The 22,109-nt window shown below is 40.3% G+C and overlaps 1 protein-coding gene and 1 pseudogene across 2 annotated transcripts; both read right to left on the bottom strand.

The window, feature by feature from the left end:
* Positions 1 to 646: 646 nt before the first annotated feature.
* Positions 647 to 7,622, bottom strand: LOC143574454 (transcription initiation factor TFIID subunit 4b-like). 2 transcript variants are annotated; one of them, XM_077059066.1, is made up of 14 exons: positions 7,474 to 7,622; positions 7,164 to 7,350; positions 5,272 to 5,747; positions 5,091 to 5,189; positions 3,779 to 4,399; positions 3,038 to 3,144; positions 2,441 to 2,528; positions 2,228 to 2,363; positions 2,092 to 2,147; positions 1,954 to 2,010; positions 1,734 to 1,874; positions 1,323 to 1,370; positions 983 to 1,250; positions 647 to 899 (listed from the first exon to the last, which is right to left on the bottom strand). In XM_077059066.1, the coding sequence occupies exons 1-14, from the start codon at positions 7,510 to 7,512 to the stop codon at positions 724 to 726; spliced, it is 2,499 nt and encodes an 832-aa protein (XP_076915181.1). In that variant the 5' UTR covers positions 7,513 to 7,622; the 3' UTR covers positions 647 to 723. The 2 variants fall into 2 exon arrangements, with proteins under 2 accessions (XP_076915181.1, XP_076915182.1); XM_077059067.1 differs by having other exon boundaries at positions 2,441 to 2,533; positions 3,043 to 3,144.
* A 2,592-nt stretch (positions 7,623 to 10,214) lies between these two features.
* Positions 10,215 to 12,800, bottom strand: LOC143574466 (geraniol 8-hydroxylase-like; annotated as a pseudogene).
* Positions 12,801 to 22,109: the final 9,309 nt, after the last annotated feature.

Here is a 22,109-nt window from a genome sequence, read left to right as displayed (position 1 = left end):
TAAATACCTACAAACTATATAGCTCCATATTAACCAAATAAATCTTAGATTTTTGTTAAGAGGCAAAAATTCAAATTGGAACGGTGAATTTTTACATAGCTTGTTGTCGAAAACAAATAAATCCGAGATTTTTGGCAAATTTTAAAAATGGAACGATGAATTTTTACATAGCTTGTTGTCGAAAACACAAAACTCCGATGATTAAAGTTAAATTATGAAGAATTAGTAAGTAAATACCTACAATTCTACAAACAATGCAACACCCATGGTAATTGCACTGGAACTTTCACACCAATTTTGCAGACCCCATATGAAATATGAAGATGTTTATTGATTTAGATAAACACCCAGAGACCACTGTATCGTCACTCGAGTTTTGACTACAGAAATCAAGCAGAACATGAAGGTCGAATGAGAAGTAGTGAATTCCATCAAGCATAAATGAAACAGTTGAAGAAAAGCAAACGCATTTAAAAGCCACGGACATTAAAACCTGTACACGTCGACGTTATAAGGAATGTCTTTCGGTTATAGATGATAAGGGTATGATCGTTGCATCATTTGTGTATCATTTTGATTAAAAGCTAATGTAATTTGTTTTGGTTTTATGTTAGAAGTTAATGTAATAAGCCCCTACATCATCAAACAAACACATCAATATCCGTATATTATTAAACAACATAAATAGATGCCTGTTGTCATATATTGTTATTATTACTACTACTATTCAGACGCAGACTCTGAACGTACTTTTTCATAGAGCCGATAAATTAACGTGGACCTCGACATTTGAATCTCCCTTCCCAAAACCGAGATAACATCCTTCACCGTGATAGTACGTGGAATGCTACCACTCTTTGCCAATTCTTGATTCCTAGTCGGTTTCCTTATCACCGGGCCTGTTTGTTAACGAGGACACGATACAAATTAATTTCATAGAGTAACTTAAATAATATGAGCATTTTTTATAATATATACTAACCAGGATTAGCAGTGACAGTATTGGAAGTCATCCTCTCGGTATCTGGATTATCCTTTGAAGTTCTCTCGGTACTTGACTGGGCCAGCTTAGGCCGAACATCTATACTGGGCTGGGAAGTAGACCCCGTATCAGTCCCACCTTCACGTTTCTGGCGGTTCTGCTCAGCCATTAGCTGCCATTTTGAGAGCATGTCGTCTCCTCCTACAGCCGCCCGTGCAGCAACATTGGCAGCTGTGGCTCTCATCTTATCATCTTCCTCTTTATTTGCCTTCAATTCTCACATATATAAATATTATTATAATTTTATTTTAAAAAACTACAAAATGGTTTGTTTTTATACCTTGAGTGATTTCCCGCGACCATCTTCACCGTCACCACTACCTTCAGGCTGCATTTACAAATAATGTCAAATTTTATTTATATTATTATTATTATTAACATTAAAGTTAATTACAAATACGGTTGTGACTTCAGCAAGGTAACATATTTGGGTACAAAAAATCGCATGTTAGGGGTTCGTGGTTTTAACCTTATAACATGTTTGGGCATTTACACGGATGATCCATGTGGTTTGGGCAAGTAACAGATTTGGGTACCAACTTCGAAAAGTTGCATGTCGAGGTTCATGGTTTTAATTTGTAACAAGTTTGGTACTAACACTAACTTCTATTAACTTTTCTGTTAAAGTCTAGGTGAAATGACAAAATTACCCTTGAACATTATAAAACAAAAAACGATAAAGCGCACTTGCCTCGTCAGCTCTTTGGAGTTTTTCTGCATCAGCCTGTTTTTTCTCCCATTCCTCCCGCGCTTTTTGATTCATTGACATTATTTGTTTTCTAACATCGGATGTGACAACTGTCTGGTGCCTCGGCTTCTCAATATCCACCCGCTATTTAAAAAAAATGATATATTTATAACTGTGTTTATGAGACTTGTGATTTATAAAAGATTGAGTACAAACTATTTACCTGTTTTGAAACTCGGATCAAGTTGCTAATCAATCCTCGCATTCTTTCCTCTACACACTGCATACCAAATTGCATTAAAATTTAAAGCTGTATAATTTCATAAAAATAACTACTTAAACAAGCTAACTTGCAGCTCACCAATGACAAGCATCGTTCCACATCATTGCTTCGGTTCTTTACACCACATTTTGTCACTACAACACTCAAATTTGTAAGACACATTCTGTTTATCATATAGTATTATAAGATGATGAAATTATTAACAAGTCTTAACTGATTTCAGCTAATTTCTTCTGAAGTGGAGTTTTCTGTAAAATCAGCCTTTCTTCTTCTTCTTGAACAACCTTTCTAGAAGCTTCTGAAACCCGACTATCCTCTTTGGACCCAGAAAATAACTGTTCTTCCTCTTCCTAGAAGACAAAAATCATCACTGAATGAACTAACTGGTTTTCATGAAACGCATGTCGTGACAAGGAAGAACACATACCCTGAGATTCACTCCACTGACTGCTGTCACGTCATTAAGCTGCTCAATACTTTGATCCGAAAACGTTCCCGACACTTTTTGCTTCTTACTGATGTATACCCAAAAAAAATAGCGAAGTCAAAATTATAATTTGTAAGCAATAAGCATGTAAACAAACCAAACGTTTGGCGTACCGTCCACGAACCGTTCCGCAGGAAGTTCGTTTATGTTTGTTTATTTAATCAACGAAAGAACATGAACAAAAAAACGTTTTGTTCATTTAGTTAAACGAACGAACATGAACATGTGCCTTGTTCGTAAACATTCATTCACATATGTTCGAGACCACTCATGTACGTCCGTTCATTTAAATTTATTTAGTCTAGTTTTAATAACTTTTTTATACCGTTAACAAATATCAACAAGCATAGATGAACATGAACACGTTAACTTTCTTAACAAACAAATATAAACAAGAAAACCTTGTTCATTTAATCGTTCGTGTTCGATCGTTTGTGCGGTTAAAGTTAACCAAATGAACAGGCACATACTCCGTTCGTGTTCATTTACAAGCCTGATAATTTGAAAAAAAAAAATGTTGGCTAAACAACTTTTTACCTTAGTGAGGAAATAGGTGTTTCTGATGGTTTTTTCTGACCAACAGTCGGCTTTTTTGGTGGAGTCTTTGCATTACTTCCAGATGCCAGTGAAGAATTTCCAGCAGACTGTATTAAAAAAAGTTAACATCTAAACAAACTGATCAAATATTTGAAAAAGCAGATCAAAACAAATGCAGTACTAGTCCCTGTGGTTTGAGTGTTTGACCCACATAACCCTTTTAGTCAAAAACTTAACCTCTAAACAAACTGATCAAATATTTGAAAAACAGATTAAATAAATACGGTTTAAGTCTACTGGTTTGACCCATATAACCCTTTTAATCCATTAGTTTAAAGTTGACTTCTTTATTCCAACAGATTCATTTTCATATCTATTAAAATCCAGCCCACTAACCCCCATACTCCAGGATTGCTTGTTACTTAATCAAAGTCATAAAATCCTTAGGACCCTCTTAAAAATAATACCACTGGGGAGAAAATTAATATAGTGGGTCCCAAAGATTTTATGGTTTTTGACTAAGTGAAACAAATAATCCAAAGGTTATTTTGGTCTTTTAACAGAAAGTTAACAGAACACTGGGATGGGGTTAGTGGGCTGCACTTTAATTGATATGACACTATTGGACTAAAGAAGTCAGATTTAAACTAAACGACTAAAAAGCGTTATTTGGGTGAGGCCACAGCTCCACAAGGACAAAACTGTACTTAACTTCAAAATAATAATGTAATAATATATTACCGCATTCTGGCGCTCCAGTTGTGCAGTAATAGACATAACCTCAGGCTTATTCATAGACGATGAAAAACCGGGCCTTGATGACATCATCTCAAAACTTTCATCCTTTGATGATTCAATCTGACTCTGTGGTGCTGACATTTGGGATTTATGTGGATCATTCATCTGATCCAACGGCTCCTGTTTTGCATAGCCCATTGATGGCATCATACTCTGATCTTTATGCATTGACTGTTGCCAGTGGGCTGAATTACCTGTGAAATGAGCAAGGCCTCCAGTGTGCATCCGTTTCATGTCGTTAAACGCGTTTGGAACCGGGCCTTGCCGCATTTGTAAATCACGGGCCTGCTGTTTAAAGGGCTGTGCAGGCATGTTCATGTTTGGACTAGAATAGTTACCGGGGGTATTCCCGTAATTCGGAAAAGATTGTTGTGGAAAAGGCATGTGTTGTTGATGTTGTTTTCCCAGTCCTTGCATTGGGAACGGGTCCCGCTCTTGCTTAATAGGATTAACATTAGAAGGTTTATGGATTGTTTGTGCTCCGTGTGAATCTGATTGGTGATCTAATAACCGTTGCTTTTGAGCATTGTTATCCATTGGTAAACCACTCGGTTTAGCAGTAACCTGAACAGGTTGATTGAATTTGGTTAAATGTATTTTCCATTATCCTTATATAAGCAATGGCATGGCATATCTATGGCCTATCTAGAAACAAAACATTATACTACATCTCTTCGTGTGTAACTGTCGATATGAATTCAAACAAACAGGGCTTGCTCGTGTTTGTCTGTTAAACTGTAGCCTCATGAACTAACAAACACAAACATTTAAACGAACGGATTTTCTTGTTCATGTCCGTTCGTTAGTTAAGAAAAGGAACGGGTGTGCGCTCATTTGTTTAACTTTAGCTGAACAAACACAAACACTTAAACAAATGGATTTTCTTGTGTCCGTTCGTTAAGAAAAGGAACACGTTCATTTTCGTCTAAGTTCGTTTGTTAAATTTTTAAATGGACGGTTCACATATATAAACCAACATGAGTTAAAATAAACATGAAGATCAAAATTAAAATATAAAATGCCATCATCATTACATCAAACATTTCAAAATTACACAAATACATCTGAGCAAGTTTTAATACATAATAATCAAACTGATTTCGAATTAATATTAGCAATAAATAAATTTGAGTGAATATTTAAATGAATGAACAAATATAAACAAACATGAGCGAAAGTAAATGAGCGCACATAAACGAACGTACATAACAGACGTAAAACCAGAAAGAAGATGAAAAGGTTTTTTTCCCCTTACCTTCCCTTGTTGTAATTTATAGACTGCCATCTTAAGCATATGATCTCCTACAAGACTTCGCATGTGCCGAACAAATTCTTCCTTATTAATATTATTGCTCTGAGAATAACATACACATTTAGCATAATTATGAGTTCAGAAAACATATAGCACAATGAAAAACATTAAAAAATCACTATACCCTTAATCGAACATATAGGCCCTGAAGTTGCATAGCTCTATCTTTATCAAGTTGTGGTTCTATAACTGGTAACAACAGTGCAAAAGGAACCTGCTTTCCAGCTGGCTTATTCGCTGCTTGCTGATTACTCACTCTTTGCATCCTTTGCATTTGAGCTTCATCTTCTTGAGTCTGTGTTATATTTTGAGCCGGATTTTTATCAGCATTCTGCGTATTGGTAACTTGAGGCACATGAACATTATGCTGGTCAGGTTGCTGTAGTGAGGGATCCTCTTTGGGTTTGCTTGGTTGACTTACATCACGCGAGGAGTCATTTGGTGGATGTTGAGGTTCTAAACTGGATCCATATCGGTTTATCTCCATTGCAGATGGTTGTTGTTGCTCTTGTGTCGGGGATTTAACTTCCTCTTCACATTTAGAAGATTGCCATTGTTGAAACACTTGACTTGGAGTATGACTGGTTCCTTGAGATAAAGCTGCAATACACATACAACATGTGTACAAGTCAAAATCTTTCAAATTAATCTTCATATAAACCTACTTATATACTTCTGCATTGGCCAAATTACACCATTATGTTTTACTTTTGCATTTTATATAGGGGTGTGCACGAAACCGAAATAACCGAACCGAAACAAAAACCAATGATTTGGTTTTATCTTTTCTTAAAAATCAAACTTTCGATTCGGTTTTGCGCGAAGTAAAACCGATCCAAAACCGAAAAAAACAAACCGATATAACCGAAACAAAAACCCACGGTCTAGTTTTATGTTTCCATAAAAACCAAACTTTTAATTCGGTTTCAGTTTTGCGTGTAACTAAAACCTAAAAACGAACCAAACTTATAGACTTTTATTTTAGATTTTAAGCAATTTATAATAGCTTAATATATAGTTTAACCCAAATATTTTAACCAAAATGTAGAATAATCCACTAATTATTACCTAACAAAAAAAATTTGGGCCCAAAGTCATCATTTTTAGCCACGTTTTTTCTCGGTATGGTATGTACGATGATGATTAAGGTAATTGCTTATATCAACATCTGAATTTTATTATTAATAATTATATTGTTTAATTCAAGATTTTATGCATATATTTATCAGATATTGAAAATTCCAGACTTATGCTATTATTGTTCTTTTTTTATATATACAAGTTTAACATATGTATATGCATCATGATATATTGTTGCAAATGTTATATTCAGATTGTTTGAGTTTAATTTAAATACACCATGGAATGTAGTTAGTAGGTTGAATTAAAGATTCCATAGTGGATTACTTAACAGATACACATACATGTATATAAGTTTTATGACATAATGTTGTTATATTCTCTTGGTTATTAGCCTTAGTACTTTTATCCTTATCATATGGTATAAATTTTTCATCTCAATTATGTTTATTTTTTCCCAAATTATAACAATAACAGCTTTTATATATACTTTAAATCATCATCTTTATTACATAAGTCATCATGTCTGTGTGTGTTTAACTAACGTTGTCAGTTGTCTATATTCCACCCGTGGCGCGCACAGGTCAATAACCTAGTATATAACAAATTAATAAATAATAATCCGCTAATTATCACCTAACAAAAAATTCGGGCCCAAAGTCATCATTTTTAGCCCACCTTTTTCTCGGCCCAAAATTTTTAATCCCAAATAGCAAAACCGAACCAAAAAAATCGATTTTCAAAAACTGACATTCCGGTTTTCGGTTTAGTTTTAGCCCAAAACTGAGCTGAACCAACCCACTCACACCCCTAATTATATACACCTAAATTTCAATCTTAAAAAAAACCCTAATTTGGACATCCAACTGCAATTGTATCACTATGTAAACAAAAAAAATTTAAAAACTGTAGACAAAATTGAGAATTGTGAAGTACCAGTGGCAGTATCAGTAGTAGTAGTAGTAGTAGTGGTAGGCTGAGGTGTTGAAGTATTACTATTAGTATTGTTATTATTATTATTATTATTATTATTACTATTATTATTATTATTATCGCCTTCAATATCTCGATTTAGGGCAGCAGTGAATGCCTCAACATCTGCACCTGAATGCATGGTTTCATCCTGTGGAAATGAAATTAAGGTGTAAATACACACACATGTTAAATAATTAACAACAATTAGCAATTGAACTGATTCAATTGAATTAGAGTGTGTATATATATATAATAATAATCATAATAGAACCTCGTCTTCCTCAAGGAACTTGACTATAGAAGGATCCATCGGATGATTTCGAAGTATGAAAGGCAGATTACGGTGATGAGTTGTTGATTTCTGCTTCGATTCAAATCAAATCAAACAGAGGATGAATGTATTGTGTGAAATTGAAATAATAATAATTGGAACACACGAATACTTGTGGGAATATATTATTATATATAGAGCGAATTATGGCCTTACGGGTATTGGCCCGTATGGTTTCGGGTTTAATAACCGGGTCTTGTTAGTTAACCATGTTTAACCGGTTACGGTGGAGCCGGGTATGGTATCGAGACTTTCTTGCGCGTTAAGTCATTGCACTTTTCAATTTTATAGAGTCTGGTTTCTCCACTTTAGCTCGACTATATTATCTTAACCGGCCCATATTGTCTTCAGAGTTTGGTTTGGGTGTAATCATACTGTCGGTTGCTGCTTGACAATTGTTGTGCAACCACATGAGCATGATTCTCTGGCGTAACACATAGTGGAACGAAAACCGGGGTGGGCTCGGGGAAATATTGTAAAAGTAGGTCATCAAGGCCGAGTACTCACTACAAAGTATGAAGCTGATGAGAGTTTCTTTTTACTCCGGCTAGTTACTAAAAATCGATTAAATGTGGTCAACTGGTCAAGCGCAGCCAAATCACATTTAGTCAGTTAACTTTGGCCGATTGGACTTAAAGAAATAAAACATAATTCATATTTTTACAATATTAAAAAACAATATCATTTTTTTTAGTTAATGATTAACAAATTTTAGAATAATTAATTATTTAAAAATGTATTTATCTTATTTATATCGATATTCACTTATTTTATTAAATATTATTATATTGGACATATATATAATATTCAAAATTCCTTCATATTTATCATTTTCGAGAACTCTCTGAGTACTTCCCGATTACTTTGAGTACACCCAACTCCCCAGTTGGCCGCCTAGAGTCCGTCTGGTGACTTTTGCAACCTTGGCTCGGGGTTTGAACTGACAGCATTTGCACAAGACCTAGCTCAAATCCTTCATCATCAATATTCATCTAAAGTGTCAAAGTGACACAAGTGATAATCAAACTTGAGTCTCCACTAATTAATCTAAACCTCCTACCACTATGCCACAAATGGACAATGTATAGTATCAGGTTTCAAAATCGATGTTTAATTCTTCTTAGAAAAGAAAATTACATTTGATCTTAAAATAAAGAACTAAAATAAGTTAACTTATAATATTGTCAGGTACAAAAACATTACATGATAATATGAAAAGTTGAAAACTACAAGTGTGTTTTATTTAACAGTGTTTAATTGTTGTCACATTGTTGTTTGGTGGATCGATATCCTCGTTGCTTGGTATTCGTTTTATGCTTAAATTTTCATGGAAGTGAGTTCTTTATTGCTTAGTGGGGTCGGCATTCCCTCTACAACCCCATCCTTGTGTATTGCCGCTCCAACATTATTTTTGCCTTCGAGTGAAAAAACATGTATTCGTTCTGTCACATCCAAGTGGTCTTTCAAAAAAATGCACATTTTTGTTAATTCATGAGTTAGCCTTGTTCGTCTTAAGGCAATAACCCTATCACTAACAGACAAAACAAATTCGGAAGCTACTATTGAAGTTTGGACGATCAGTAAATCATAGGTTAGGATAACATTCCTTTACGCCAACCCAAAATATCAAACTTTTCTAATTAGTCGAAAGTTACATTATATAAAAGTATATGTTCCAATATATCTTTTTAGATCTCTATTTGGGTGCTAGCTCGAGCTCGTTTAATACCATCACTCTTAAATTAGCTAATAAACATACTTATATTTATGGCATTTTGATTGATAAATATCAAATAACCAAGTTAGTCCGTATCTTATATGTTGTTAAAGCTCATATCAACACAATATCACCCCTGTAATAGTTTATTTCAAACCTTAACAAGCGTATATATTCAATCCAAAATATTTGTGGATGTTACAAAAGTGCGAAAGACAGTTGCTATAAACTAGTGAAAAAAGCAATTACAAGTTGGTCTTTTAGGACGTAGACACAACTCTTTCACCTCACTTATATTTCTTGTATTTCCCGAATAACCATATGTATATGGTATTATTTGTTAAACGATATGCATCATCGACTTGTTGGGTGGATAGGTTGGTCTCGTGGGGTGGCTTGGAGGAGATCAAAATTTATCATTATCGTTTTAATTTTAATTTGGTTTATCCATTATCCTGAGTCTATTTTGTTTAGTTTGAAATAGTGTTTGGTTTTGAGTCAAAACTGCAGCAGTTGAGTTAAAGTATGAGTCATATGTATGGGTGGAGTTATAAACCCAATAAGTCTAGTTTTGAGCAATATCGCTTTGTTGTGGTTGGCTTTCAATCTTTGGTTTCACTTGTTCCACGTTCAACATTATTAGCATCATTTCTATAAAATATCGACTCCGACCCACTACAACAATCACGTACCATTTCAACACCGAAATCATTGAGTCATTTAAGTGGTAGTTTAATAAACATACTTAAAATAAGTAGATCAATGTAAGTAAAACATACTTACAAATATATCACTTAGCAAAACAAATGGTATAATCTGAGGATGATGGGATAATAGCAAACCTTTTTATTCCAAAAATAGAAAACATGCTCTCAAGGATATACCACTATCTAGTATACCCACCACATAACAACATATATTTGTCACAACAATTTTGTGTCCATTTCAGCATGAAATCATCTACTCATTTGAAGGGTATAGGTGTAGCAACAAGTGGTGTTGCCTTTTGTAACGTAAGACCAAAAACATCATTCATATCCATTTCATCTTTAGCATGCGGAAGCTTCCAATCAAAGTGATACACAAATGACGCAACGATAAAGCTCACCATCCTAATACCCAAAGCCATACCCGGGCACCTTCTTCTACCCGAACCAAACGGTATTAACTCAAAATCTTGGCCTATAAAATCAACCTCTTTACCCAAGAACCTTTCTGGCAAAAACGACGTTGGGTTTTCCCAGTAACTTGGGTCTCTTGTAATAGCCCACACATTCACAAAAATCTGAGTATTGGCTGGTACAATATAGTTTCCTAGTTTGACCTCTGTCTCGGTTTTGTGAGGCGCCAATAGAGGACCTGGTGTGTGAAGTCGCATTGTTTCCTTGATGACAGCATGCAAGTATGACAAGCCAATGATTTTTGCTTCTTCAAGTTTCCCGTCTTTTCCAACTATTTGATTGACTTCTTCACGGACTTTTTGTAACACGTCGGGGTTAAGTAACAGTTCGGACATCGCCCAGGTTATTGCATTTGAAGCTGTGTCAGTTCCCGCAATAAATGATTCCTGGTATTTAAAAAATATTTCATCATACATAGTTTATGATTACTAACTTGATGGGCCACAATAAAAGGACTTTATAAGGTTCTTAAATTGATTAATTCGTAGTTCAATGTCTACTATCGTGCCCTCATAACTTGTAAGTTAATTTTTGGTTTTTAAACTGAAATTGATTTTTGAGTCACATCTAAGGGTATCCGTAGTGGGCGATAAATATGCCCAAAATGGAGCGTTTTTTTTATGGGTAAAATCTTGATGTTGTTTTACGAAGGGGTCGTGACACCCTCTGGTGGGATGCCTCAGATAAGCTTTCCTTGACAATGGCGACGACCCGTTGTGAAACACAACCAAGATTTTGTTGGCGTGGATCTTGATAAACACAAATGCACACAAACTGAATATTATGATAAACTAGAACAAGCACAAATGTGTTTGTTATAAACTCCAACCATGACTCTTTTGTTTATTAATCAATTCACAAAACTCTACACGCATAATGTATCAACCTAACCTATATTTCTACTAGACTCAATAGACCCAAACCTAACATGACTCAAACTTTAATTAACCAATAGATAAACACATTCAGCAATCTTATCAAATAAATTAAAATTACACTTAAACTCTAATGAACTTTAAGCTTATCTCAACTTCAATCATTATTCGCGATCCTTTTCACACACATTTCGCATGTGAACCATCAAGGATTAACACGTTTGTATTGTACCCCTTAATAAACTTGATTTTTTGAGATTAGCCATTTGACTTTTTTTATTTTTAATTTCCAATAATATCCACCAAGAGGACACGTGCAACCAATAACTGAGAGATTACACTCTTACTTAAATTCTCTCACAACGAAGTGAAAACTTACACGTCACGTCTTTTTTTTTTACATAAGGATTCATTCTTTTTAATTCTTGGTGTTGCACGATGCAAGGATCTGCTATGTCATGATAAAAAATTTCAAAACTTGTTACAAAATTATTTTTAAAGACTATTTTTTTTCTACAACTTGAACTTAATCTTTGTATGTTTAAAAGACTTTAATTATTTTTATGGAGGACCAACATCAATCCCAGCACAACTAAACTATATTGTAAAAGAAAAAACAAAAGGATGGAGCATTTACCACAAGGAAACCCTTAATGTGTATAAGGTTAAGCTTGGCATCCTTCTCTTCACTATAATCCATAAGTGAATCCAACATATCACCAAACCTAGGAAGATCCAACTCCCTATGTTTCAATCTTTCATTCACAAAACCTTCTATCATATCTTCCAACTAAACATAAGCCACCTTAGCTTGTCCCCTTATACCTTGTGGATCCAATGGTTTCAACATAGGAAATATGTCCGCTATGTTAAACTTCCCTAGCACTTCACTGTCTCAATGGCCATCCTAAACCCCTTAACATTATTATCACAATCATAGCTAACCACATTACGTGACAAAAACGTGTTCGATAGCTCATTAAGCGCAACATTAAACGCAAGTTTTCCTATGTCCACGGGTACTTCTTTCCGAAGGAAGTTCAAAGTTTCGTCCACCACATTTTGCCTAAGGCTGCTAAGGGAGTCGAGTTTTTGTTTATTGGTTAGGTGCATGTTAAGCATTTTTCGCATGGCTCGCCATGTTTCGTTTGGTGGCATCCAAAGCATGGCCGCTTCGTGGTATTTTAAAGCGGTGGCAGCGTCTGGGATGAGACGGCCAGAACAAGCCTCGTCTTTGTGTTGCAGGATTTCTCTGGCCGCCTCGGGTGTAGATGCCACTACACTGGTGACGCTCCTTAACCTGATGGTCATAAATGGACCATATTTATGTGCGAGTTTGGCTAGGGATTCATGGGGTTTTGGCCCAATTTTGAGGAGGTTGCCGATGATAGGGAAGCCGACGGGGCTGGGTGGGAGTCGAGATTTTCGGTAAAGATTGATGGCATGTAAGAAGAAGAAAAAAATGATGGTGAGTATTAGAAGTAGAAGCTCCATTGTATTCATTTGATACATTTGATACATCTTATGTTGGTTAATATGATAATAGAGTGTACATAAATTATAATAAATTACTAATATCAAATCTTTGAATGATCTGGGATCCGAGAAAACCGGATTATAATTAATATAATAATGTTTTAAACAAAGATTATTAATGTCACGCATTGAAAATTATATAAACAAATTCAACACTAGTCGTATATTAACCACTAAAAAAGCTCATTTCACACCAACTACAAAAATATATTCAATACTTGTCAGTTTGTAAGTATTAAACATGTGTTTTTTGACTTTTTATGAAGAGCTGGTTTTTATATATATCTCTTATTAATTTTTAAATATTTTTTTATTGATATTACTAGAGATTTACGTCGTTACTATACTTCATTAATAAGTTACTGCATGTCTGCGTTGACTTAATTTACCACATCCTTTTTTATTAGAATGACGACATAGATATAATAAAGAAAACAAAATATAAAACAAAAGCATGACAAGTGTACAATAGTATGAACAAATCAAAATATAAAATAAAAAATTACAAACTTATTCATTATTTAATGACCTCTTCAAAAAATAGTTACATGATATTCTTATCTTAAACTTATTGAAAATGAATGTCTATATATAATACGTAGAGCTACAATCTTTTTACCATACTATAAAAATGTTTTAAACAAAGATTACTAGCAGTACTTCTACAACATAATTATATAAACTTATGGGGATGTTATCCCGTGCTACGCTGAAGAAACACTAACCGGACCCCGGACAGATTACTGGTAACCTGGGGGTTAGATAGATGTTTCCCACGATGGGTTGGACCCTTGGAAGATGGTTCTTCTGATAACCTGCAAAACAGACCGTGAGCTCGTCACTGAGAAGGGGGGGTTCCTCCTTGTGACCACCCTCCGGCGTGAGAATCAGACTAGATTGCTCTTTAAATATAAAAGTATATTAAGAGATTGCTAGAGCAGATATCAGGTATAATATGATGATATAATATGAGATAAGATCAGATGGTCATACCATTTGTGGTATTTATAGCCGAAGGTAGGTTTCCAAGGAGGTATGGCCGGCTGCAACAGTGTTCCTGTTCCACCAACAGTAGCCTACGCACGTGCCCTGCTGGTAGTTGGTGGGTAGGTAGCGGCTGACAGCGACCAGGCCTGCTGTATACTATTCCTTTTCCACCGTCAGCTACGCACGTGGTATGACAAGGGTTGGTGAGTAGGCAGCGGCTAATAGTGACATACAGTGTAGGAGCATGCTGCTCGCCATACTGTTGTCTATAAGCTGTCGTATCTTTAGTCAGATCTTTTTCTCATACCTCGTCAGGTACAGTACAGAAGATCTTCCTGTATCGTACGGACTGGCTTATTTGGGCGGGAGTATTCCCCCTCCCGCCCTTGTGCGGGATTGTTCCCGGCTTCGCTCATTCCTTCAGGTGACACTGAACGATTGAGAGCTAAGTGCCTTGTGCGTGTAGCCTTGCTGCGCGGGTGGCCTTCCCTAATGGCTTGTATCCGAGGCTGCGGGGACAGGCGGAGTCCTTCACCATTGGGAGGCATTTCCTGCGGGACCAGCTTGCGTACTGCGCGTAAGGACGTCACGTCTCTGAGCATGGTTGGTCCTGCGGATCCAGTTGGTTTCTGCGCAGACGTCCCTGTTTAAGGTGAGTCTTGCGGGTCCAACTGGGCTCTGCTGGGACCTACCTCTTCAAGTCCCCCCAGTCCAATGTTCTTCTCATGCATGTTTAATAAAGTGAGGTGAACTTTTGGACTTAAGCAAAGGGTTTTGAAAAGGGTTTTTTAAGGTTTTCCATGGGGATTCTTCCCGCGGAAGTCCTTGTCACTTGCAGAAATTCCCGAGTTTCCTGCTTGGTCTTTGGGTATGATGCGGGTAGGTCTGTAACCTCCTCGCAAGTCAGGAGCGTTGAGTCCCACTTGTGTGGACTCTCCATGAGGTTTTGGTAGTTTTGAACATAGTGATCAATTATGCTAAAACCACCAATTCCATCCTGGAGCTTCAAACAACGTAGTTCTCGATGCTCCCGCTATGCGGGGATGTTATTTCCGCTTCCGCAAGCATTGCCCAGAAGATCCTTCTTGGTTTCAATTCCCAGCGGAGCGCTAGGTATGTGAAGGGTTTTGCCTTAACACTGTACCAGCGCTCGTCTTACGGTTACTTTACTTCCAAGGTATTCCTGGCGTCAATTCCCTGCGGGTGCTAGGTATGTGAAGGGTTTTGCCTTTACACTGTACCCGCGCCCGTCTTATAGTTACTTGGTTGCCGACGTACTTGGCTTCAATTCCCTGCGGGTGCTAGGTATGTGAAGGGTTTTGCCTTAACACTGTACCCGCATTCGTCTTACGGTTACTTGTTCGCCAAGGTTTTCTTGGCTTCAATTCCCTGCGGGTGCTAGGTATGTGAAGGGTTACACTGTACCCGCATCCGTCTTACGGTTATTTGTTTGCCAAGGTAAGGGGGTATTTTCCCGCTTACTTTTTAATATTTTTTAAATTTTGAATTTTGAAATTCGAAAGGTTGGTGGAAAGATAGGAACAGTCCAAACCTCTGAAACGTCGTGCGACAGTTTCTTCTGACTGTGTCAGGACGTGCAGGAAGTTATGGTGACGTGACATTATATGGTCATTCCAGACGCTTTTTACGGCGCGTGGGCGCGATTTTTCGGGCGCGTGGCCGCGAAATTACTGGCACACGTCCTGTCGACAGCTGTTGCCAGCCTGCTTTTTGCCACGTGTCATAGTTTCATTGCACCTTCGATTTCTCTCTCCTCCGCATTAAATTCACCGCATTAATTGTGATTAGTATATAAAGGGGGAGAGGCCTCTTTGTAATCCACACTTTCACCTCTCTTCTTCTTCTTAGTGATTTCCGGCAAATACTCCCCTTTTCAGGCAAGCATTTTCCCGAAATCACTTTCTTCTTTCTGCAAAATGTCTTCTCATGATGCTGAAGCTGTAGCCGACGATAGGAGTACTGCTGGCGAGTGCTAGTGTGCTCTACCTATCGATCAGTACCAGTACATCGTCAGGAAGTTCATGCTTGAGTCTCTTGAGCCTGAGTTTCCTGAATCCCACCAGACTGTGTACGATGCCCCCAGTGGCAAGATCGGGGTATATGCTGCATTCTTTGTTTATGGGAACCTTAGGTTCCCATTGACAAAGTTTGTGTACCGTGTCCTGGAGAGGCACGGTGTGCACCTAACCGAGTTGCATCTAATGGCGATTGCCAAGATCCGGCACTTCGAGTGGGTGTGCCGGATTCTGGGTATTGAGCCCTATGTGGACCGCCTGATGACCTTCTATACTTGGAGGTGCATCCAGGGGTGGTACACCCTGACAACCCGTATTAAGGGTTTGAAGATCTGCGTGACCGAGCGCAGTCTCCGATCGTGGAAGCGGGAGTTCTTCTACGTTTCTGCCCGCGTCATTCCTATTGCCATGAAGTTTAAGAAGGGGCAAGCGCTTCCGAGCCTTCATGCTTCCAGCTACCAGGAGGCGGAATGGTTCGCGAAGATATCCCGGGTCCAATCTCCGGTTTACCGGTTTGCGGAGTCCGGGATGGTGATGCTGGGGATGAGCCGGGTATGGAAGGATGCGTCCCGGTTTCCCATCCTTCTCGAATATGGTTTGAACTCTATTCCTTATGGTATGTCTTGTCTTTTTTGCTGATATGAGTTTGTCTTCTAACTGCTTTTCTTTCAGAGGGGAACAATTTGGAGTCGCTCCTGTACCCGCGGGAAGCTGACGGTCCCGTGCGGGTGGGTACTCGTGCTCTTGACGAGAACGAGTTGCCCATCCTGGAGCAAACGGCGGATCGGTTTGTGGAGGTCTATCCGCTGGGCCACGAGATCCTGAGCCAACGGCGGCCAGGTAAGGCGATACTCTATCCTCAACCCCTCAATGCTGTACCCGCTGCTGGAATTCCTGACATCCTGTCTTCTTCTGAGGAATCCGCAGATGGTCCTCCGCTGGTGCGGAAGAGGAAGGCTGCCGGTGGGAAAGGGAAGGAGGTGGCCTCCACAGCTGATCCGGTGCTCCTATCTGACAGTGAGTCAGATAATGAAGAGGTGGCGGGGCACCCCGGTGGTGAGAAGACCACTGCTCCGGAGGCTACGACTGTTACCTCCGAAGAACCAACGACGACGACGGTGACCGGCATCATGAGACCGGCTCCATCGGGTTTGTTCCCGCCTGTCCGTACGTTCAGGCTCAAGAAAACCCGTAAGTACAAACATCCTTGTTTTTGTAGATTTAACATACTTCATAAATTTTTTGTTTTAACACTTCTTGTGCAGGCGTGGATGTTGACGCATTCCCGGGTGGAGTGCCTAGTAGTACCTCTCCGCCGATGACGGTAGGCTTGGTCAGCCTACCTGAGGCGTCGACCCAGGCGCCTGCGCCTGGTCCCGCTGGTTCAGTTGCTCACTCTGAGCCGACTGTTCCAGCCGAGTTTATGCCACCGCCGGCCGTGAGTGCGATTTTTACGGCGTCCTTCACCGAGCCGGCGGTTACGATTGCTGCGGATTCTGCGGCAGCGACTGCGGCGGCTGCCACCATGCCCCCGCCACCGGCACCGATGGCCGGCCCATCAGGTACGCATGGGAGTACTCGCCAGTCTTTGCCACCTTCCCATCTGCCTGACCTTTTGGATGGGTTTCCTTTGGGTTCAGGTGATGGGTTCGGCGGTTATCGGTCTGTTATAGACCCTACAGGTGCGTAGGGTTCCTTTGGCCCCTTTTTCACTTTTATTTTTTATCATCTTTTTCCTAACTGCTTTTTTGTTTTTTGCAGTGTCGGATTCCAATGAAGTGTATGTTCCGCGATGGAACATACGCCGAGGAACAACCCTTCGTACCCCTGTGGAGTGCGTGGACTGGGCTCGCCACGCTGCTCCTCATGGTGCGTTGGGGGAAGCCATGGCTAGCTACCAGGAGGGTAGGCTAACCAATGAGCTTCGGGTTCTCCAGGCCCGGATGCAGCCGCGCGTCGAGTTGCTTTGTCGTGAAAACGACAAGTTGAAAGCAGCTCGCGCCAAGGACGTATCTCAGGCGCGTGCTCTTCGGGAGGAGAACCAACGATTGACCGCAGCTGCTGCGGAGAAGGAGAAGGCCTTCAAGGCCCTCTAGGTTGACGTTCAAGCGCGACTCGAGGCCCGCTCCAAGGCTGCCCAAGCTGTTAACGAACAGCTTCGGCTGGCTAAGGAGACTGCGAGGAACGCGACTGAGAGGGCTACCAAGGCTGAAGCCGTTGCTGAGCCTTTACGCATGGAGAACGAGGAGCTCAAGGCCCAATTAGAGGCTCTCCAACGTGCTCATGATGCCTTGGCCATGGAAGATGCCAAGAAGCTCCAAGAGATCCTGGACCAGAGGGGTGTGCTTGACCACACCGAGCGGAAGCTTAAGGGCGTTGAAGAGGCTGCTGCAAAGGAAGTGCTTCTTGCCAATCTTGCTAAGAGCGAAGCCGAACGCGCCTGCACCCAAGCTCTGGTTGCCAAGGAATGGCTTCTTCGAGAAGCGTTGCCTCAGGTATTTTAGCTTTACGTCTTCACGCTTTCCTTTGTACATAGAAAAGGTGTTTTGACACTTGTATATTTTCTTTGTAGGTTGTGCATCGGGTCTTCTCAGAGACTACTTATGATGATGCCATGAGCGCAGCCCTCAACGCTTCTCACGAGGATGGGGAACGGGCCGGCTTCCTGCTTGGTCTAGGGTTCGTTGAGAAAGGCTTCCCGCCTTCCAACTTCCCTTTGTACAATGTTGATACTGAAGCCATATACGACCAAGCAGTAAATCAATACGCCGCCTTCCCGCATCCAGTGGTGGAGAAGGTGAACCAAGTAGCTGCTGCTGATGATGGGCTAGCTATCCTCAAAGCTTTCCTTGAACTGCCACGCTCTACCGATGGGGCTGGTCCAAGTGGAAGTGGCCCTGAAGCCTGATCCTGAAGATCCCTTCCCACTGCTAGGATAGTTTTAGCTTGTATAGATTTATTTTCTTCTTTCCGTAGGCGGGTAGTTACCCGGCCATTCTTGTAATAATTCACTTGTGAAATATTAATCTTTTTGCGTATCAGATTGTTATTTCCTTCTTTGGGTTTCTTGCTTTATAAACTTATGACTTGCATACTTAGTTTAAATTAGCAATTTTCCAAGTGTAGAATAAGTTAACCTGTTGAACGTGGTTGATAATAGGTGTGAAGTTTTGCTTCCTCTTTCGTGATTGTGCGGGTAGAACCGTCACTTGCACTTAGTAGGATGGCGAAACTTTGCCCTTATCTGACCTGCGTGTAGGTTTTCCTCATCTTTTGAGGATAAGTTAACCTTTGAACGTGGTTGATAATAGGTGTGAAGTTTTGCTTCCTCTTTCATGATTGTGCGGGTAGAACCGTCACTTGCACTTAGTAGGATGGCGAAACTTTACCCTTATCTGACCTGCGTGTAGGTTTTCCTCATCTTTTGAGGATAAGTTAACCTTTGAACGTGGTTAATAGGTGTGAAGTTTTACTTCCTCTTTCGTGATTGTGCGGGTAGAACCGTCACTTGCACTTGGTAGGATGGCAAAACTTTACCCATATCTGACCTGCGTGTAGGTTTTCCTCATCCTTTGAGGATAATTTAACCTTTGAACGTGGTTGATAATAGGTGTGAAGTTTTGCTTCCTCTTTCGTGATTGTGCGGGTAGAACCGTCACTTGCACTTAGTAGGATGGCGAAACTTTACCTTTATCTGACCTGCGTGTAGGTTTTCCTCATCTTTTTGAGAATTTTGTTTTGAACCGTTCGACGCGCGGTTGTCAATAGGTTAGTGTTCAGTTTCCTTTCATGATTCATGCGGATAGACCGGCACTTTCATTTAATGGAATAATTGAACTCTTCCCCTTTGACTGACCTGCGTGAAGGTTTTTTCCTGTTATTGGGTTTGTGCGGGTAGGACCGCCTTCCCACGCAACGACTTCATCACGTAATGTGAATGCCGTCACCAGTGTTGCATAGTTTAACCGTTCGACGCGCGGTTGTTGATAGGTTATTGTTCAGTTTCCTCATTATGATTCGTGCGGATAGACCGGCACTTTCATTTTTGGGTGCTGAACCTTTCCCCTTCAACTGACCTGCGTGAAGGTTTTTTCACATTATTGGGTTTGTGCGGGTAGAACCGCCTTCCCACGCAACGACTTCGCATAATGTGAATATCGTCATATTAGTGCAGAAAAGTAAAATCATCAGCTTCGATGTTCTAAAGAGAATCATTTCCATTAGAAGTGGCTCTTGGCCTTCTTTACAAATTGGAATTGATTTACATGCAAACTGTGTAAATGAGCTCCCTTCCATGTTGTTGGGATGGGAGTGCCATCGAGTCGATACGCACCTGGTTCGGGATCTCGTTCTTTACGCAACATGTAGTCTCGATATTGAAGCTGGAATTTTTATTCGTGTTTTCCCCAGCTGGGGTTCTACATGCACCCGCCTGCTCAGCCTTTATTGCGCCACGAGGTGCGCGAGCGTCCCATCTCTGACGAATGCTTCGACCATGTCTTTTACGTCTATGCATTCTTCAGTGTTGTGGCCTTTTGTCTTGTGAAAGTCACAGTATTTGCTCTGATCAGCATCGTGACGATGTCGGATTATTGGAGGCTTTGGCCACGGGAGCTCTTCAGTGGCGAATATCTCAGTGACGCTTTTGGTGAGTGGCGTCCATCTGGAGTTTCGGTGCGGCTGTACATTATCCCTTCCGCCCAATCGATGTTGCAAGCCGGATGAGGTGTCAAAGTTTACCCTTGACTGCCAAATGCCTAGCTTCCGCTTTTTATTTAATCGGGCGGTGAGGACATTGTCTTCTCTCGTCTTCTGAGTGTAGAGGTTTGTACTCTGTGGGAGATCTCTACCCAGTTGCTTCTCCGTTTCCGCATAGCGTTTTGCTGCTGTCATGATGGCATCCCATGTGGATGGCATGCCATCTTTACCCGTTAGGGTGCGGATGAGCTCTGGGTCATGCGCGCCCTGGATGAAGGCTGCGCGAACAAGATCTTCGCTGATATTGCCCAAACTTAGCTTCTTTGAGTTGAAGCGAGTGATGAAGTTTGGCAGAGATTCATCTTCTTCTCGTATGCATTTGAGGATTGTCCATTGCTCCTCGGTATACTTCCGTTGCTGGCTGAAGTGTTGGCTAAACTTCTGCTGGAAGTCTGCCCAGTCGTAGATGTGGTTGACCGGTAGACGATCAAACCAAGCTCTAGCAGCCCCAACAAGCGTCATTTGGAACATGTAGCACCACGTGGGTTCCGTCCAATTGCTGACGGTTGCCCCTGCTATGAACCTGTTCAAATGATCGTCTGGATCAGATATACCGTCATATGTGCCTATGTTAGGCATTTGTTTGGCACTCTTTGGGGCGATTGCTTCTGCAATGTCCCTTGCAAACTTGGACATTCCTGCATTTGCAACGTTTGGTCTGAACGTTTTGGAGAAGTCTCGTATACTTCCACCTGTGCTTTTTGGTTTGAAGGCTTGTCCAAAATGCCTTTTCGGTTGGGATTCTATTTCCTTACGCTTCCCTTTTGCCCTATGGCGAGGGTTCGCGTCGGAGTCGGATTCCTCCGAGTCATCCTCCCAGTATTCGAATTCTTCGGCCTGTTGTACGGAACGCAAGCGTTCGTTCAACTCGGCTTGGAATTCCTTCTGACGTGCCTCCGCCCATGCCTTAACTTCATCGAGAGTTTGGCGAGGGAGTCTTGTTCGTTTCTCAACCTGGGTATCAGTGGATCCCAGTAGGCGATCATTTACTGCACTTGCCCCAGCATGAGTAACTGGGGTAGTGTTAGTAAAATTTACTTCACTTGCCCCGGCTTGGGTAACCGGGGTAGTGTTTGTAAAAACTGTGTTACCGGTATTCCCCCCAGTAGCTGGGGTTGTGGTTACCGGAATTTCTTTAACCATCTTTGTAGAAGTTTGAAAAAACTGGAGAAAAATGTAGTTCTAGCTTTATGCACGGATGGCGCCAATGAAGAAACACTAACCGGACCCCGGACAAATTACTGGTAACCTGGGGGTTAGATAGATGTTTCCCACGAGGGGTTGGACCCTTGGAAGATGGTTCTTTTGATAACCTGCAAAACAGACCGTGAGCTCGTCACTGAGAAGGGGGGGGGGGGGTTCCTCCTTGTGACCACCCTCCGGCGTGAGAATCAGACTAGATTGCTCTTTAAATATAAAAGTATATTAAGAGATTGCTAGAGCAGATATCAGGTATAATATGATGATATAATATGAGATAAGATCA

The sequence above is a fragment of the Bidens hawaiensis genome, unplaced genomic scaffold (genome assembly GCF_021521415.1).
Source record: "Bidens hawaiensis isolate Kalapana, Puna unplaced genomic scaffold, B.hawaiensis_p1.1 tig00026938_1, whole genome shotgun sequence".
Lineage (NCBI taxonomy): Eukaryota > Viridiplantae > Streptophyta > Magnoliopsida > Asterales > Asteraceae > Bidens > Bidens hawaiensis.
This window is presented reverse-complemented; position numbering and strand designations above follow the sequence as displayed.

Excerpts from the sequence above, each read along its gene's own strand:
- LOC143574454 (XM_077059066.1), bottom strand. The coding sequence starts at position 7,512 with ATGGATCCTTCTATAGTCAAGTTCCTTGAGGAAGACGAG. Across the intron at positions 5,748-7,163 it reads TACTACTGATACTGCCACTG|CTTTATCTCAAGGAACCAGT; the intron begins GTACTTCACAAT and ends TGTGTATTGCAG. Across the intron at positions 900-982 it reads TACTGTCACTGCTAATCCTG|GCCCGGTGATAAGGAAACCG; the intron begins GTTAGTATATAT and ends GTTAACAAACAG.